This window comes from Anolis sagrei, chromosome 1, assembly GCF_037176765.1.
Source record: "Anolis sagrei isolate rAnoSag1 chromosome 1, rAnoSag1.mat, whole genome shotgun sequence".
Taxonomy (NCBI): domain Eukaryota; kingdom Metazoa; phylum Chordata; class Lepidosauria; order Squamata; family Dactyloidae; genus Anolis; species Anolis sagrei.
This window is the reverse complement of record NC_090021.1, coordinates 246,687,708-246,708,034: the sequence shown is the minus strand read 5'-3', so window position 1 is coordinate 246,708,034 and position 20,327 is coordinate 246,687,708. Positions and strand designations below refer to the sequence as shown.

The 20,327-nt window shown below is 40.5% G+C and overlaps 1 protein-coding gene across 1 annotated transcript in view; it reads left to right on the top strand.

Annotated features, from left to right (window-relative positions):
* Positions 1–1,254: 1,254 nt before the first annotated feature.
* PTPRJ (protein tyrosine phosphatase receptor type J) overlaps positions 1,255–20,327 on the top strand; it is a 108,564-nt gene continuing 89,491 nt past the window's right edge. The window contains exon 1 of the mRNA XM_067462612.1: positions 1,255–1,868. Coding sequence (XP_067318713.1) covers positions 1,431–1,868 — 438 coding nt within the window. The 5' untranslated portion in view covers positions 1,255–1,430. The remainder of the gene's footprint in view (positions 1,869–20,327) is intronic.

The following is a 20,327-nucleotide window of genomic DNA, read 5'->3' as shown; positions in this document are numbered from 1 at the left end:
AAGGGAACGCTCAATCGAAAGGAATACAACTCACAGAATTCCTCAAGCCATGCATCTGACTCTGGGATGAGTGGAGGTGTAGTCCAAAAAAGAACCCCACCCCAACATTTTCCAGATATGAGGGGCACAATCTGTATAACTACACTGTAGAATTAATGCAGTTTGAAAACACTTTAAGTGCCATGGAATTATGGGAGTTATGCTTTGTTGAGGGACTGGGCACTCTTGGGTGGAAAAGTCCTTGTCAAACTACAACTCCCAGGATTCCATAGCCTTGAGCCCATGGCAATGAAAATAGTGTCAAAATGCATTAATTCTACAGTGTAGATCAGGCCTGGGCAAACTTGGGCCCTCCAGGTGTTAGAAATTGTGGGAGTTGAAGTCCAAAACACCTGGAGGGCCCAAGTTTGCCCAGGCCTGGTGTAGATGCACTCAACATTGTCTTGTGTCCTTTCTCACACCTTCTTTCTTCTTTAGTGCTTGGGATATATCCCCACAAGATGAGTCCTCTAGCTTCAATCATCCAAAGAGATTGAAAAGAGCTTGAAAATGCTGCTACACTTTCTGGACTACAACTGGAGACATGGGGGATGAATGCATTTTGAAACCACTTTCACTGCCATGGGCTCAAAGCTATGAAACCCTGGGAGATGTAGTTTGGTGAGGCTCCAAGCACTGTGTGGGCTGGGCACCTAAGACCTTGAAATACTACTCCCAGGATCCCACAGCATGGGGCACAGAAGACCTTAAATTACAACTCCCAGGATTCCACAGCTATGGCAATTAAATCCTAGAATCCTAGAGACCTCGTGGGCCAACCAGTCCAACCCGTGCCAAGAAGCAGGAAAATCGCTTTCAAAGCGGTGTGGAAATGCATTAATTAATTCTACAGTGTTGATCAGGCCTGGGCAAACTTGGGCCCTCCAGATGTTTGACAGTGGAGATGGGATGGCTTTGAAAGGGGTCTGAAGTTGGGGGGGAAAGGAGGGAGGCGTTTATTCTGAAGCAAAAAAATAATAATACCCCCCAAAGGCCCAATGCTCTTCCTCGCCTCGCAACAGGAGGCGAAACAGTGTCGCAATAATTACAACCAACCGGAAGAGAGGGAGAGACAGGCAGACCCCCCCCTTTTTTTTTTTCACCCGAAGGCATTTCGAGAAGTCGAAGGAGGAGTGTGAGAGAGAGAGAGAGAGAGAGAGAGAGAGAGAGAGAGAAAGGGAAGGCAAAAGAGGAGGAGGAGGAGGAGGAAGGGGGGAAAAACCGCGGGTGGGAGGGGAATGCCAGCCTGAACAACTTCCTACGAGGCGGCACGAAGAGGAAGAAAGGAGAGGAGGAAATAAATAAATAAAGACATGAAACCAGGGCGACCTTTTCAACTCCTGCCAACGTCGGCCGGTCCCTGCCCCTTGGCAGCGTGAAGGAAGCGATGAATGGGCCCCAGAGGGAGGAGGCGGCGGAGAAAGAGAACCAGGAGGAGGGCGAGGAGGAGGGCGAGGAGGAGGAGAAGGGCTCCCGGTCGCCGTCCTCGTCAGCCCTCGCTGCTCCTGTTGCCGCCGCCGCCGCCCGGCATCCCCCCCTCTCCCCTTGACTGGCCGCCCTTGCCCAGAGGAGGGGGGCACCGCAGGCCAAGTCTAGCTGCGGGCAGCCCTGCCTCAGCCTCTCCCCCTTTCTTCCCCTTTTTTGTTTTGGCGGGCGGGCTGCAGTGCCTCTGCCATGACCCCGGAGTGAAGAAGCCGGATTCCACACGGGGAGAGCGCCCTTGGCCCCCCACGCCGCCTCGCCCTTCTTGCCTGACTGCAAAGACCATGAGGAGCCTCCCGCGGGGGCTTCTCCTCCTCCCCTTTCTCCTCTGGCTGTGCCTCGGCGAGGTAAGGCAGAAAAGGGGGCCGCCACCCCCCCCCCCAAGTGTCTGGGTTCAGTGGCCTTTCCTCCTCTGTTGACCTACCTCTGCTTCCTTCCTCCTCCTCCTCCCTTCCTATCAACCTTCCTTCCTTTCTTCTTTCCTTCCTTTCTTCTTTTTTACCTACCCCTTTCTACTTTCCTTCCTTTCTACCTACCTTGCTTCCTTTCTATTACCTTCCTTCTTTCCTCTCTACCTACCTACTTCACTTCCTTCCTTCTTTTCTGCCTTCCTTCCTTTCTACCTTCCTTCCTTTCTACCGTCCTTCTTTTCTACCTACCTTCCTTTCTACTTTCTTTCCTTCCTTCCTTCCTTCCTTCCTTCCTTCCTTCCTTCCTTCTTTTCTCCCTATCTACCTTTCTACTTTCCTTTCTTTCTGCCTACCTTGCTTCCTTCCTTTCTACCTACCCTCTTTCCTTCTTTTCTACCCCCCTACCTTTCTACCTTCTTTCCTTTTTACCTCCCTCCCTTCCTTTCTACTTTCCTTCCATCCATCCATCCTTCCTTTTCTACCTTCCTTCCTTCCTTTCAACCTACCTACTACCCTTCCTTCTTTTCTACTTTCCTTCCTTCATTCCATCCACCCATCCTTCTTTTCTACCTTCCTTCCTACCTACCTACCTTCCTTTTTTCCTTCCTTTCTGCCTACCTTGCTTCCGTCCTGCCTACCTTGCTTGCTTCATTTCCTTCCTTCTTTTCTGTCTTCCTTTCTACCTTCCTTCCTTCTTTTCTACCTACCTTCCTTTCTACTTTCCTTTCTACCTACCTTCCTTCCTTCCTTCCTTCTTTTCTCTCTATCTACCTTTCTGCTTTCCTTTCTTTCTGCCTACCTTGCTTCCTTCCTTTCTACCTACCCTCCTTCCTTCTTTTCTACTCCCCCTTCCTTTCTACCTTCCTTCCTTTTTACCTCCCTCCCTCCCTTTCTACTTTCCTTCCATCCATCCTTCCTTCTTTTCTACTTTCCTTCCTTCATTCCATCCACCCATCCTTCTTTTCTACCTTCCTTCCTACCTACCTTCCTTTTTTTCTTCCTTTCTGCCTACCTTGCTTCCTTCCTACCTACCTTGCTTGCTTCCTTCCTACCTATCTACCTTCCTTCCTTTCTACCTGCCTCCTTTCTCCTTCCTTTGCTGTCACAGGGTGCCTCTACACTGTAGAATGTATGTAGTATGCCATCACTTTAACTGCTCTGGCTCAATGCTATGGGATCCTAGAAGTTGTTTGGTGAAGGCACCAGCAGTCTTTGCAGAGAAGGCTAATGACCTGTTAAAACTACAGCCTCCAGGATTATATACAATATAACAGGCATGGGCAAACTTGGCTTCCTTCCTTCCTTTCTGCCTCCTCTCCTTCCTTGGCTACCACAGGGTGCCTCTACACTGTGGAATTAATGCAGTATGATACCACTTTAACTGCCCTGTCTCAATGCTATGGGATCCTAGCAGTTGTAGTTTGGTGAAGGCACCAGCAGTCTTTGGCAGAAAATGCTGAAGACCTATTAAAACTACAGCTTCCACGATTATATACTATATAGCAGGCATGGGCAAACTTTGGCACTCCCACCTTGTTTTGGACTCCAATTCCTACCATTCCTAATAGCCTCAGGCCCTTCCCTTTCCCCCCTCAGCTAGTTAAGCAGGGTCTGAGACTGTTAGGAATTGTGGGAGTTGGAGTCCAAAATACCTGGAGGAATGGCCCAAGTTTGCCCATGCCTGCTATATAACAATTGGGTGCATCTACGCTGCTGGAATTAATAGAATTTTGATATCATACTGCCAGGAGCCCCCGGTGGCGCAGTGGGTTAAACCCCTGAGCGGGCAGGACTGAAGACCAACAGGTCGCAGGTTCGAATCTGGGGGGAGGCGGATGAGCTCCCTCTATCAGCTCCAGCTCCTCATGCAGGGACATGAGAGAAGCCTCCCACAAGGATGATAAAAACATCAAATTATCCAGGCGTCCCCTGGGCAATGTCCTTGCAGACGGCCAATTCTCTCACACCAGAAGCGACTTGCAGTTTCTCAACTCGCTCCTGACACGACAAAATAATAATAATCATCATACTGCCATGGCTCAATTTTATGGGCGCACTTGCAATTTCTTTTCCCATATAGTTGTGGTTCCCAACCTTTTTTGATCAGAACCCACTTTGACCAGGCCAATTTGACCAGGGACCACTTTGATCAGAGACCACTCTCCAACATTAGGACCAGAAGGGGTGGGGCTGGTCAGCTCTGCAAAAAGGTACAGAAATTAAATAAATAAAATAAAGAGGAAGGAGGTTCACAGACTGGATTTTAGTTCTCGCAGCCCACTGCTGGGCCGCATACCACAAGTTGGGAACCACTGCCATATAGTGTTTGGTACCTCACCAAACCATATCTCCCTTGATTCCGTTGCATTGAGCCTTGGCCAAAGTTAAAGTCATACCAAACTTCATTAATTCTACAGGGTATTATATGTGCCCGTGGACTGCTTTCCTTCGTTTTTAAAGGGCTGCAAAATGAACAACTGAATGGATTTCTCGGATGTATTTTGTCTCGGACCCCTATTGTTGAGCCCTCCTTACAAGCTGATCCCAGGTGGAGTTTAATGTTTCTGGACACTGGTTAACCCCCCCCCCCCCGATCAGGAATAAATTGAACTGAAGGATAGATCATCCACACTGCGGAATTGAAGTAGTTTAACTTCACTTTCACTTATGGAGTCCTGGAAGTTGTCGTTTGTGTCTGACAAAGATGGATTATTATTATTATTATTATTATTAATAATAATAATAATAATAAAAACAACTTTAAAACCCACCCTATCTCCCCGAAGGGATTCAGGGCAGTTACCAAACAAAAAAGTGGCAAACATTCAATGCAGTAATGCAAACAAACTAACAAAATCAAACTAACAAATAAACAAAATTAATATAAACTTATAATAACTAACCAATAAGTAAGTAAATTGGAAACAAAACAAAATAATTAGTTTAAAAGCATAATAAAATCTCATCAAACACATTTACTTCGTAATAAAATCCGACCTCTAAAATGCATTAAAGTATAAAATTGTTTACATTCCAGTGGTTTGAATATGTTATAGAACTACACATTCCAGATTTCCATGGCATTGAGCCCTGGCGGTGAATGAGCTATCAAACTATTATAATTCTTCATTTTGGATACAGCCAGAATAAGGAAAGAAGAGCCAGGGCTATCTAGCTTCTGTCCTGGTTGCTTTCTTATATTTGGACTGCAGAATCTAATATGAGCATTCGGCTTTAGATTCAGTGTAGCTGGGGAGTATGTGATTCTTATTGAATTTAGGAGAAACATAAAACATTTTGTAGGATCCTAACAGTTACTTGTGGAAGTGACCTCCAGGCAGGTCTGCTGATCCTAAGGTGCTAGAAGAGCTACCTGTTTTCACTTCAGCACTGTGTTCCCCACTCTTCTTGCACGTTGGAGCATTTACTGAAAAGCACTTGACTTGCACTTGGGTCCATTTAATTTTCTTGCTATACAGTGCTTACAAATTAGCATGACTAAATGAAGATAAAGATAAAAGATTCCTTCTTTCCCATTTTCAGTATATATGTTTCAGTTTAAGAGTACAAGAGAAACAAAGGCCTCAATTCCAGTGTTGCTCCCAATTGGCAAAGACCACAAAAATTAATGGTACCCTTAGTTAATCAACACTTACATACATTCCATTATAAAAAGGAGGAAGGGAGCAGGAGGAAAATGTGGCACCACCTTTAAGTTTTTTATTATAGCATGACCTTTTGTTGAATATAAACCCACTTCTTCATTTTTAGAAGTGTGATATCAGACATGGGTCATAAAGCATACATTCCATTGATTTGTTGGGTCTATTCAAGCAACTGGATTTAGAATCAAAATGCTAATTTGCTACAAACAGTGTAGATGATAGGGTTGTTTTGAGTTTTTTGGTTTGTGTGGCCATGTTCCAGTTGATTATAGTTATTCATAAGTATAATGGTGTGATAGTGGAGTATAATGGTGGAATAGGGAAAGATAAGAGAGAAAAGGAGTGCCAAGACACCTTTAAGACTAACTGGTATAAATGAAATATTATGTGACATTGATGTTATGGGAGGATCGTTTTAATGTTTGTAACTGTAAATAGGAATTCCTGTTTGGTTAAGATTCATTAATCAGTCTAGAATGGGATTGATTGATCAGTTGATCTTTTATGCTGTAATCTTAAATATATGGTCCTTTCAGTGTTTTAAAAAGTGCTTGTCTTAGAATAATTTTGTCAAAAGCGGTGAAAAACCAAGTTGGTCCATCTTTAGCAATATGTCTATCCACCTCTATTACATCCACACTTTGTCAATGTTATAACACTTGTGTTCCTATAGCAATCGTGGCATGTAGTTCTCTTTGCCTTACTGTGAATATGAGGAAGTTCAAAATGAGGAAAAATACAGTTGTTTGAAGCGCTGTAGTGTGGGATTTGTTATGTTGAATGATACGTATTGTTCTGTTCCTTCAAGTTGCTTCTGACTTATGACAATCCTGTGGCAAACCTATTGTGAGGATTAGTTCATAGAGGGTTTGCTTTTGCCTTCCTCTGAGGCTGAGAGAGAGTGATGTGTCCAGGGTCTCTCAGTGAGTTTCCACAGCCAAGAAGAGTTTAAATCCCAGTCTCCACAGAGTTGTAGTTCAATGCTCAAACCATGCTGATTCATTCTTTATACGTACATTTAATAGGTGACTTTACTTTTTGTGACATGGGAGATTGGGTATGTAGATAGTAACATTGGCACCAGGCCTCAGAGGGACACTTTGGTCTGTTGTCATTGCTGTTTCATTGTTCATTATTCTTTCAAAACTCTGCTCCCTAGAAAATAACTTCTTTTTCTCCTGGCAATGGAAAGAGAATCATTGTGTTACTCTCTGTTGCACACACCACATCTTTTCCTTCCGCCTGTTGAATAGTAATTAAGGTACAGCAGAAGAGATTATTGGGTCAGATTTTATTTTAATTTGGATAAAAAGGTTGCACCATGGTCTGAACATTGCTATTTCTTTAACTCTATTGACAGAAAAGAGCAAACTATTTACAATAGAATGGTGTATGTTATAGTTCTTGTTAATAGATATCTAAGGTTGGAAAATCTAATATACAGTACAATTTTGTGGTAATAAATGACAACAGAAATTATAGAATATCACCATGGCTTGGAACTATAAGTCTTTCAGATCTACTGGAAGGATTATACCTGTGGAGGTATCTCAAGAACTATTTTGACTTCATGTTCTCCTATGACATTTAATAACTTTTTTTAGCCTTTTGACATTTGAAAAAAAATGCCCTATCCCAAATTAGGCAATAGAAAGTAGATTAGAAAATAAATTGTGGATTCTGTGTCAGGAGTAAGGCACCAGATCCTGTCTGATCTTGGAAACTTAACAGGATCAGCTCTTATTAGTACTTGGATGAGACACTTCCTATGAATACCAGGTACTGAAGGCAATATTTTTGAGGAAGAACTGGCAAAACCACCTTCAAGTATTCCTTACTTAAGAAAACCCTATGAAATTCATGGGGGTCACCACATGTTGATGGATGACTTGAAGGCATATACATACATAGAGATGCCATTGTCGGCTCTTCTAATTTCACCTTCTAAAATCAAGGGTACATGCAAAATACATGTGCACACACGCACACACATAGTATGTAGTAGGGATTCATCACATGTCTTTCACCACTTCCTCAGCAATTAAATACGTGGCTCTGCTTTCACAGAAGCAGATGAAGAATGTTTAGCCCCTGGGGCAATGTGCCATTTTGAACCTTGTTTCATATTGTATTTAGCAGAAAGTGGAACTTCTAATGCATAAACATTAATGTCATTGGAGAATCTGCAGTGAATTTCGAGTTGAATGCTGTAGTTCCTGCTACAACGTTGAAACAAAAAAATTAAACTACCTGCTCTCAGTAAGTAATCTTCAGCCTTTCTGTGAGTTCCATTTGCTGTCATTACCAGTAGTCCTACAATAACCATTTAAGAACTATAGCCATTGATCTAGCCTATCTTATTGTTGTGTGCTTTCAAGTTGTGTCTGACATAAGGCAACCCTTAGATGAACCTGTGTCAGGGTTTACTTGACAACATTTGTTCAGAGAAGGTTTGCATTGGCTTCTCTCTGAGACTGTGTGACTTGTCCAGTTGGTTTCCATGACTGAGCAGGGATTCAAACCCATGTCTCCAGAGCCATAGTCCAAGTGCTCAAACCACTGCATAATGCTGGCTTATCTTTTTTTAAAATATGCAGAAAGGTGACTGGTGCTTATCAAGAAGTGAACTGGGCAAGGAGCAGTCCTAGAGTTCAAGGTTTGACAATGTAAAGAGCACTCATTTCAGCAGTGTGTGGCATCATCATCAGTATTTATTACTTGCCTCTCTGAATTAATTGAGGTGGAGAACAACATGAAATGACATATGACCTCATTTAAAAAGCACATAAAACCAATACATTTGGCATATACATATTAATAAATACTTTGAAATGTATAATTTAAAAATAATTGTGATAGGTCTACCGTAAGACACAGCTTGACTCCATTGCTTCACTTTTGGTTATAACTGGTTTGGTAAAATTGATAGGAGTTGTTGCTTGTGTCATCCTGTACAGATTTATTGGGGAATAAACTTTTGTGGAGCAGAAATAACAGTTCATCAGATTACTACCAGATTCCTAATATTGCCCCAAGTCTATGGCAGCCTAAAGTCACAAGGCTTTGGTGCTCTGGACTAAGACCTGTGGCATTTCTAATCAGCCTTGGTGCTTTATTGGTGGTTTTGAGATGCACACTGAGCGATGGAAACAGAACCTTGAAAGTCATTCTGAACCCCTAAGAGCGTCAATTAAAATGTTAAACACTTCTTCTTTTTTGATGAATTTGCATTCCTTTCCAAGAAGCTGTTTACACTTTGTTATGACAAAGGTTTGAGGAAGACAGTCAAAGTTCCCATGCAATGTGCTTAAGCAGTGTTGCTACTGGTTAATTAATAACAAATGCTCTTATTGCAGCCAGCTTTTAAATCCCATTTACTTCCTTAATCCTAGGAGAAGCATATCACAGTACTTTTATCTGCTTTTCACAGAATAATGGATACACAGAGAGGGAAGGAGTGGCAATCAACAGGCATGTGCTAGAGGTTTAAAGGAGAATACCCTCCAGCCTGTGAAATAATTTCAATCACACCATTATAAGATACTTTTCAAAAAAGTCACATTTTCTCCCTGAACAAAGCAAAACTGGAAAACTCAGAGCCTTGGCCACTCAGAATATCACCTCAGTCGATTTTGCTTTTTCCTCCCCCTTTTCTGACTGAAGAAGTGCAGGTCAAGTAAATGCAGCTGATACATGAAGAGTAGCTCTTCCAGGTTTTGGCAGATATATGTAGCCTACCATACCTGCCGTAGTTCTATGTTTTAACATCCCCAATTTTGCCAAACCAAAAATCACTTTTGGTTTGATTTTTTGGCAGTTTGGGGCCTTCTATGGCGCATGGGTGTGCATCATACTTTAATGGAGAATGATTCCTACTGGTGTTGTGAGTCATGAGATTTTGCGCCAATACCAGATTTTTTACATTTAAATGTCAGAGGTCTCTAATGAGGCCTGAGAGTCCCTTGGAGCAGCTTGCAACCAGAAGGGAGATAAAGCGGGGTAATAATAATAATAATAATAATAATAATAATAATAATAATAATAATAGCATGATTCACACCCCTGGCCTACTGCTTGCTGTCCCAACCAGAAAAATGAGTGAAGAGCAAAGTCAGCATGAAAGCAACTTTGCACAGAGAATGGCAAAATGAACCAGATGCTAAATTTACCATTGTGTTTAGGTGTGCTTAAGCACAAGACCCCATTGGGTAGAGGACCCATCCTCCTGCCAAAAAAAAATCATGATGGATTTTGCTTATGTGGTGTAATTCTAAATTTGAAGGCATCTGTTTCAGAGTGATTCCAGACATGTAATGATAGAGTTGATAGTCTGTGGAAGCATGCCACAAAGTAGACGGTGTAGGCCTACTAGGTCTACTTCCTTCAGAGTCCAAGTCAAGGGCCTCATAACTTAACCAGCACAGGGCCTCATTTGTCCTGAATTGGCACTGGCTACTTGAGAGAGGACGCCCCCCCCCCCCCCCCCCCAGCTTCAGTATCCCTGTCTTAGTCCTGGGGAGCATCAGACCACAGGAACCAAGACTATCCACCCATCTTATTTTTGTTACATAATTCTATGAAAGTATAACCTCTACATTCACCCAAGATTTGACATATTCAGTACAATGTTAAATAGTGATGAGAGCTACACAGCTATTCAATAAGTTGAAAATGTCATGGTTGGAGAAACAAGAAGGACTTAACCTGATGCTGAAATAAATAGAGTAGATTCTCTGTTAACCGATATCTATGAGGATTGGAAGATGCTAAACAAATGTAGTTTCTGGTTGTTTGAGGATTACTATTAAAAATAGGCCTAGTTATACCCCATACTATACCACACCACAAACTCTGTATTGACTTGATCTCAATGTTGAAATATAGTAATTAAAAGCAAATTAAGATGTATAAAGATAAACTTAATGTAACACAGGTTTACCATATTATAAAAAACAGTTATGTGAATGCAGTATTATTTCTTCAGTATTTGCGGGTTCCTGGAGAGTTCCAGTTGGTTGAGTTCCTGGTTAATTGAGAATCTACTGTACAGTGTCGGAATGAGGTGCAAAAGGGCATGCCAGAGTCAGGTGATCAGTGAAAGGAAGCTTCTATCATTTGCAACCAGCTTCTGAAAATGGAATGTGAATTTACTTACAGTACTTATTTTCCTATTTTTTTTAGTATTCCACTTTTTTCTTTTAAAATGGCTGCCTATGAGCCTTCCACATTCACAGGAGCTGGGGAAGACAACACCATACCTTCAGTGACCAGCATACTGGCGATTTAGGTCATCATCCACCCTCTATCAGAGCCTGCTAGTTTGTAGACTTTGGCGGGTGGGTGGGGAGTTGGCAAGCCCTCCACTACTTCCATGCTTTCCCAAAGCTGAGTGGAAGTAGTGAAGGGCCTGCCAGCCACCCCCTGAAGCCTATGTACCAGCAGGCTTTGGAAGAGCAGCAAACCTGTGAATAATTAAATCTATGAATGTCAAACCCATGAATGTGAAAGGCCAACTGAACACCATTAATTTTTAATTGTAATTCACACATCCATTTCATATGTTATGGCTATACTAAATGATGTGGGTACTTTAAAACATTTTTGGTTTAAAAGGAGTTGGCAGGAGTGAGGAAATTCCTATATATGAACATCACATTTATGGACCCAACCAGCTCAGTGTGGGACAGAAATAGTTCAAATTCCTGGATGACAGCTTATTTTTCTTAGTATCCAGGCAACCATTATAATAATTATGTTTACTGCAGGGTTCCCTTAATTAATGAAGTTTTCAAACAAAGTTTTTATTATGCAGTGACCTTGCCACCTCATGGAGTTACTCAATGTCATATTCTTTTAGTTGTATCTTTTCATGTTTTCTTACCACTTCTTCCATTTTTCTACTTTCCACAAAATCTATGCTAATAAGGAAAAGATGGAATATCTGCACAGTACCTTTTGATTTATAGTACTAGGAGCTGTCCATTTTGGAGATATCCTTACATACTATATGGGCAACAATAGATGATTTGAAAGGTAGTGTCATTTTTAATATTTTAATCTACTAACTAAGCAGTTCAAGTAATATATCTGTCGCACATAGGATAGCTTACATCTGCATAGTGGTGGTAATGATAAAAATGGCAATGATGCCTACGCTACAGAATTGTTGTAAGGTTAATTGGGAAAAAGCATACGGAAAACTTCAGAGTAAACTGTGTCTATTAAAGTGGTAATCTGTTAGTACCATTTCTGGGATCCACTGAAAGAGGTCTCTACTATCTATTGTGTGTCTGACGTGGTCTACTTTACTTGATATTATAATATTTTCCTTTTTATATTGTCAGCATTGAAACACTAGGGCTTGAATCTTTTTTTAGTGCCAGCTGGAATAGATCTGATGACTTACTGGAATTTGCTCAAATGTTGTTTTACCAAATTACCATTGATTCAGTGGGCTTACTCTAGTTGGAAATGCGATAGGATTTAGACCCAGTAGTGTGAAAGTGTGTGTGCTGTAATGAATTAGTACACAAGCTGTATATTATAATTTACAAACTAAGTAATTAAAATGAGAAAGCTACAAATGGAAAAGTTTAAATTGCCTACAACAACAACAACAACATGCAATATACAATGTAGAAGTTTATAGTCAGTTCTCCATATTCACTGGGGTTGCAATTAGGGGCACAAGACCATGAAAATGAAAAATGGAATCAATAAATTGCTAAAAAAATTAACTGAGATAATGCCTCTCTAGAAATTTCCTGGTGTTCCATCATGACTCTAAGGTTTATTTATGTGGAAACTGACCAAAAAATCACACTGGAAGACATAGATTTCTGAAGAAATGTTATCTCTAGAAATCTCTAGGTCCTCTAGTATTACTGGAGAAAGTTGACTGGTAATGAAATCCTTGGATCAAAACCACAAAAGTCAAAGTCGCAAATGTAGAGAGACAACTGTACTTCAGAGCATAAAAACAAATGTTAACAAAGTCTTTTTAAACAAGAAAGAAAGAATACCGCATATACATCAGGCAAAATATACTTAAACAACATTTATGCATCCTAGCACTGCTTACCACAAGGTATTTGTTAAGCTTGTCCATCTTTTTGGTGCTAAAGGTTGGCAGCTTTTTTGTGTGTGTGGCAAGAGAAAAAGGGAGAAGTAATGGGAAAACATGAGAATATTACAAATGGAAGATGGTGATCTCTCAATATAAAATTCTATGAATAAATCAAGGTAACTGGGCAATAAAAGCCCATTCTGAAAACACCCCAAGTCCTGCAAAACTAAAAGCCTGCATCTTCCTGCCAGCAAAGTGACAACAAAGTTGCATCAGTTTTTGTTTTCCTTGGTAAGGAGTCACGGAGCCTGGGAGCCACTCCCCAGCCTTATGTTGCCTTGGTTGATAGTCTGCCTGCTGCATTCTTGACCAGCTGATGTTTGTGAATACTTCCCCAAAGGTCACTCCATGTGGAGAGCATTACAGTAACATCCAGACTGGATTTTTTTCTTCAGAGAAGAAGAATTTAAGTCATAGAGTGTATGATGTCACTACTCCTGGAGGGACTGCCAATGGCTGGTTTATTGTTTTATCTTTTGCATCTTTCTTTGTTTTGCGTATTTTAAACTATAAGCTACCTAGAGTGAAGAGGCAAAAAGCTGTTGTCTAAATGCAGTAAATAAAGTTAAGTCTTTTTAACTGTGCATTCTCTGAGGGCTTCATTTAAAATCAAAAGCCTTTCACAAGGCCCCAAATTCAAATGATCCTGCAGAAGGTTTTATCCAACACAAAATGGTCAGAATCATCAGTGTGAGAGTCAGCAAGGTGTGGTGGGCAATGATTCTGAGGCACCAAGGTTCACTTTCCTGTTCAGCTATGGAAACCTAGTGGGTGACCTTGGGCAAGTCACACTCCCTCACCCTAGAAGAAGGCCATGGTAAACTTCCCCTAAGCCACCACCCCTGCTCTATAGGGTCACTGTAAGTTCCATTTGACTTGAAGGCATATAACAGTGAAAACAGACCAAGTCTGATGTGTCTTATGTTATGACCCTCCTGGGTTTGTGGATGGTAATGAAGAAATGCTTCTTTGCAAACATTACCTGGAACTGTGTTACTTTAAATGACTGAATATTTATTAATAATGTTCTATAATGCTGTAGTTCTTGTGCATGTGTGTGCGAGCACACACAAAATTAGGTGCTGTTTATAAAATGAAAGACATACAATAATTCCCTAAAAAAGTTTAAAATCTTCTGTGTAGTGCACAAGGGGTAACCATTAGGCTTGTGCGCAGATCTGTTTTAGCCGTTTTTCTTCGGCCAATTCGGCTTCTTCAGCTTGGTTGGGTGGCTGTAACAGCAAGGGCCCAACTGTCATGGATTCCCATCTGTAATGGGACCAATTGAGATCTTAATGAAGGATATAAGGTCAAAAATGCCTAAAATGACAGAAAGGGGAGCCTGGGTAGTCTCTCCATAATGGGCTGGATAGGGTGCTTCCTTAACCTCGTTGCTGAAACCCAGGCTCCTTTGAAGGAAAACTGGTTGAGGTTTTGTGACAAAACGCATAAGCCTAGCAGCAAAAGTATATGATAGCAGCTTTTTCTGTAACATTTGATGCCAACCCCAGGAGTCACAGGCCTGTATATGTTTTGGCATGTCCCTCAGTGCTACCTAATACGGGGAGCTTACTATGCAGCATTGTCATGCCATATATATTTCTCTTTGTTAAAGAAATGTGAAGGTGTGTTGGAAGTATAATATGGGTACACAGTGCAGAAGACTAATTACTATTATGCTAACATTGGGTTTACGGCTGGAGAATGTGGACATTGGCTAGCTTCAAGACCTAGCAATGGAAGTATTCCTACTTTTAGAAACAGTGTTTCATGCATATGCAAAACTTTATAGAGTCATCTCCTCTCGAGACAAGAAAAAGGTCTGCATTCTCTTTCTGCAGATTATCAAGTCTGGGTAATTGTACCTCTTCAGTTAGAAGTCAGAGAACATTTACAATTGCCTTCCCCCAAACAGATAAGCAAATGGATAGCCGAATGCAGGCATATAATAATGGGCTTTGTATTCAGAACAAATATTAGCTCTCCAGTCCACGAATTACAGCAAGCATTTCACCCCCAAGCTACTCAGGTAGTTTCCATTCATACAAGGAAACAAGTATGCACATACACATACATGCACATTCCTATCATATCCTTAGTCTTTCTAAGTTGACTTTTATTTCTTTCCTTCTACCAGTGGTACTTGCTAAAAACTTCCAGTCTCAGCTTTCTTATCTATAAAATATGGAAGATCCTTCCATGTTGACCTGTCCTTATTGTGGTTATAAAATGTCCTGGATTATAATTCAACACCAGAAAGGCTAGTTGTGGAGCATGCAAGTCAGGACCTTTTCGACAGCACCATTCCTTTCTTGTTCCCTTTTAGAGGGACAGTAAAAAACAACTAAATGCCATAAAGGCACCAGGCCCTACCTGATCTCGGAAGCTAAGCAAGTTCAGCCTTGGTTAGTACTTGGGTGGGAGACAGCTAACAAATGCCAGGAGCTGTGGACTGTTTCAGAGGAAAAAATGGGCAAAACCAACGAGTATTCCTTGCCTAAGCTGTATGAAATTCATAAGTTGACAGGTGAATTGAAGGGAAATACACAAATACATGCAAGAGTATCCTTTTTAGTGGACTTTTGATATGAAATGTTTTAGTACACTGTAATTTTATTGACTGTATTTGTGTTTTATTTTATGGCTTTATTCTGGGTATGTGTACTTTTTAATGTTTTATCATATTCTGCTGTGAGCACTTGCTGAATCAATAGTGTTATTTTTGTGACTGACAACATAAACAATTTTTAAAAAGATATTTATATGTCTTTAATATATTTCATTTCTTGATATTTTTCTTTGTGTTTGTGTACTTTACATGTGACTTGATATGTAACATGAAGCTTGGCTTCTCATTTAGATTTTAGTATCATAGAATTGTGAGGGGCCTCAAAGAGCAACAAATTCTATTCTCTGTTTAGTAAAGGATGCAACTATATTAGCATTCCATAGAGTTATCAAAAAGAAAGAAAGCTACATAAGGGATAACATACATTGAAATGCACCAAAGAATTTCAAATAAGATCAGCCTGGGTTTTATAGAGTATAGAAAAGTCTTTGATTGTGTAGATCAGGCATGGGCAAACTTCATCCCTACAGGTGTTTTGGACTTCAACTCTCACAATTCCTAATAGTCAGTAAGCTGGGTGGGATATCTGTGAATTGAAGTCCAAAACACCCGGATGGCTGAAGTCTGTCCATGTTTGAACAGCTGTGGATCATTTTTAAAGGAATGGGTGTGTCACAACATTTAATTACCCTTACGTGTAACCTGTATTCAAGATAAGAGGCTACGGTTAGGAATGATTCCCAATTGGTAAGGGGGTCAGGCAACGGTAGATTTTATCACACTATGTGTTTAATTTGTATGCCGAACATATCATACACAATGTACACTTAGATTTGGAGGAAGAAGGTGTGGAAATTGGAGGAAGGAATATCAACAGTTTAAGATATGCAGATAAAACCATATTATTAGCAATAAACAGCAAATATTTGGAATTAATATTGAAGGTCAAAGGCAGGTTTACATTTGAACATTAAAAAACAAAAATAATGATAATACATGATTTACATTGCTTTAAGATATATAATGAAGACATTAAAATAGCTCAGTATTTTCCATATCATGGTTGAGTCATTAATGTATACTGCAGTCAAGAAATCAGAAGGCTAGAGCATAGAAGGGCAGCTGTTAAGGAACTAGACAAGATCCTAAAATGTAAGAACATATGCTTGAGCACCAAAGTTAAGATTGACCTCACTTCAGTGTAAACCTGAGAATAAACTGGAGAATAATGCTACTAATACTTAGGAATGCCCTGATCAGGGCAATTGATAATAGTGTGACTTGGTGGCCTCTCATTCATAGGGTCATCATAAGTTGAAGACATTTTGATGGTAGTTAACAACAAGAAGAAGAAGATATGGTTGTTCAATCCCAGTTTAGAATCAGAGTTGGAAGAGACAGGTGGGCTATCCAGTCCAATCCCCTGCCATGTAGGAAAAACACAATCAAAGCACCCCCAATAGATGGCCATCCTGTCTCTATTTAATGAGCCCAGGACAGAACCCTGCAGCACCCCACTAGTCACTTTTTTCCAGAATGAAGAGGAATCATTGGTGAGTACCCTTTGGGTTCAATTGCTTAACCAATTACAAATCCACCTAATAGTGATATTATCTAGCCCACTTTTTACTAGCTTGTTTGCAAGAAGACCATGGGGGACTTATCAAAGGCCTTACTTTAATCAAGATAAACTACATCCACAGCATTCCCTACATCTATCAAGTTTGTAAGTCTTATAAAAAAGAGATAAGATTTGTCTGGCTTAACTTGTTTTTGAAAAACCCATGTTGACTTTTAGTGATCATAGCGTTCTTTTCTAAGTGATTACAGACTGCCGCCTTAATGATTTGCCCCAGAATCTCTTCTGGTATGGATGTCAGATATACTGGAATGTCATTGTTTGGGTCCTCTTTTTGCACCTTCTTGAAAATAGGGGCATTTGTGCTCTTCCAGTTCCCTGGGACTCCTATTCCCCAAGAATTCTCAAATATTATTGCCAGGATTTCGTTTCGGGGGGGGGGGGGCTGAATTTTTTTTCAGGGGGTTTTTTGGGGGGGCTGAGTTTCGGGGGGGGGGGCTGAGTCTGAGTGAAAGAGGGTCTAGCCTAGCAAACCTTTTGTATCATTACCCCAATACCCCCATGCATATGGGATATATTGAGTATGGTGATCAGATCATGATATGAATAAACGTAACAGTTTAAATAATGCACCAATGAGGCCTTTTCGCAAACCACCATGAAAATTTCGGGGGGGGGGGGGCTGAAGCCCCCCGAGCGCCCCCCCCCCCCCCCGGCTACATGCCTGATTATTGCCAATAGTTCTTAAATTAATTCTGGTAGTTCTTTCAATACTCTTGGGCTTGGAGACTTGAATTGATTTAGAGTAGCCAGGGATTCCTTGACTACTTCTTTATGTATTTTGAGTTGCATTCCCTCTATTGCCTCATCCACTACATATTGATCAGGTTGAACACTATTTAACTATTTTAAGTGAAGAAGGTTCACCATGTTGTTCAACTTTTATTGTTAGTACATTTCTCGTATATAGACTTCTCACGATTTCCATCTATTTGTTCTTGTTTTGTACTCAGAGAACAAGACAGAAAACAAGTGTGTTCCATCATTTTGCTTTGTGGGTTCTGAAAAATGTCTGCCTGGAGCCAAATAAACTTTAACCCTGGGGCTTTTTTCAGAAGTCAAAATGTTGTCTTTCAGGAACTGACAACTCTGCTTTTGTCCAGTATTGGTATGTGAGCTTTGGCCTAAACACTTAATCTCATGTGGTGCTACACTGTAGCTTACTCCAAGCCCTAAGGTAGAATGGGATAATCAACATAGTTGCTTCATTGTCTGTTACCTGATATGTTTTTCCTACTGCTATGGACTTTTATATGTAGTATAAAGCTTGGTATCTTTGCTGATTGGCAAGAGCTTCCTACATTTTCTGTCTTTAGTATTAATAATTTGTGTCTCCTGGTGCTGAGTAGGGAAGGCGCCTCTCAGTTTCCACTACAAATGGAATGCCCAGAGGTTGCTTTAGGAATAACATGTCTTCTCAGATTTTTCTTCAAAATTCATACCCTGCAATTTGAGATTCTGTGCATATATATTGACGTAATGGAACTTTTGTTACAATATAATAATAATAATAATAATAATAATAATAACAACAACAACAACTTTATTTTGTACCTCGTCACGAAGTGCCTAAAATAATACATAAACTAAAATAAACACACAGTACAAGATAAACCAGTAGTATATAAAACAACAAGTTGACTCAAAATCGCACCCAATAATTTATAGTGTCGACTGTCATAAAAACATGGTCAGTTGTAAATAAGAAGGGAAAGGGATAGTGCAAGTTGTAGCTAAGGAACAAGAGCATGGGATGAAAGTGCTGTGTTGTATCATAATTGTGGATCATTGGGCTAGATATTCTCAAAGGCTTGGCTAAACATCCAAGTCTTCAACTCCCTCCGGAAGGAGGACAGGATGGGGGCCTACCTAATCTCATTGGGGAGGGCGTTCCAAACCCAGAGCCCAACTGAGAAGGCCCTCTCCCTCATCCCCACTAACTGTTTTAATAAGGGCATTGTCTCCTCCCTATAACTAGCTCCACTTAGCAACCTGGCTGCCGACCTCTGCACCAGTTGCAGTTTTCAGACCATATTCAAAGGCAGAAAAAAATGGACAGGATTGTGAAGACTTTTGAGTCATAGTTTTTATTAATTTGTAAAGAGGTGATAGATACCATCTGTGCCTACTTTTTGATTTAAATATGTAGAGTGAATTGTAAGGAGGGATATTTTTAGTTAGTTAGATACAATTACTTTATTGAGATTATTTTGTCCTTATGTACAGTGGCTTATATGTTAAGAAAAAGAAATGTGACATGCATTTTAAAAATATGACACACCTGCTTTGAAACCAGTGCAGTTACCATTATGTGGATGAGTTAAATGTTTAAAGCTGTGAGAAAAGAATAAAAATCTATTTCCATAAACAGAGAACCAGGAAGTAATATTAAAAAGCTTCAGCAATGCATGAAGGAATACGTTAAACTAATGTTCGTATAGCAACAAGATGAGTCAGCAACTAGAGATGGACTTCAGTAATCATGGACAATATTGATATCAACCATAGATGTTTGACTTCTGAAGTTCTGTTCATTTATGAAACGGACAATTTCCTTCATAATTTTCATGTACGAAATAGGTTATTTGTTCATCTTATGATACAAATAAGCTATTTAGTACATGAAAATTATGTGTGTGTGTGTGTGTGACATATGTTGTTGTTCATTCGTTCAGTCGTCTCCGACTCTTCGTGACCTCATGGTCAAGCATGTAGAAAAGTCCTCTTACTAAATATGCTTTTTTGTATTTACTGCCTTTCTTTTAAGGCCTTTAATATGGGGACCCTTTATCCCGAAGAAGCAAATCAGCTCCTTGGTGGCTGCATAACACATACAGTTGATTTGAGTTAACACTGGTCAAGGTTGCTTAATGCTACATTGAAGCATATTAACAAAAATTGTGGGATACTCTGGAGCTTCTCTAAATGACTTGAGGCTTTTGGGCAAGTGAACAGTTGTACCTCTTCCTATTAAAATGTCTGCAGCTCTTCACACTGCCATCCTGCTTTTCCCAGGCTTGGGGACAGAGGATAGCACCTACCATACCCTATGTTGCATTTGTTGCTTGGTGCCTGGAGTGATGCTACCCTGAGCGATGAAGCAATCTGAGAAGGAAGAGGCAAAAGGAGGCAGCAATTCCACATTCCTCACCTCCCCAACTTGCATTGCTTTATTGCTCAGGTTATCATCATTAGAGGTGCTGAGCGGTGGTGACCAGTGCTATTTTCATGCTGGTGTCAGTGTAGACGTCACCCAGCCCCTGAGTCAGTGGCCCGTAGTGAAGCTGATCTGGAGTATCTGTTTCTGGCTCATGTAGATGCAGTCATAGCTGCAGCCAGTGAAAACCTATGTGCATAGTGAGCTTTAAAGTACCAGTGATCTGATATAGTGCAAATT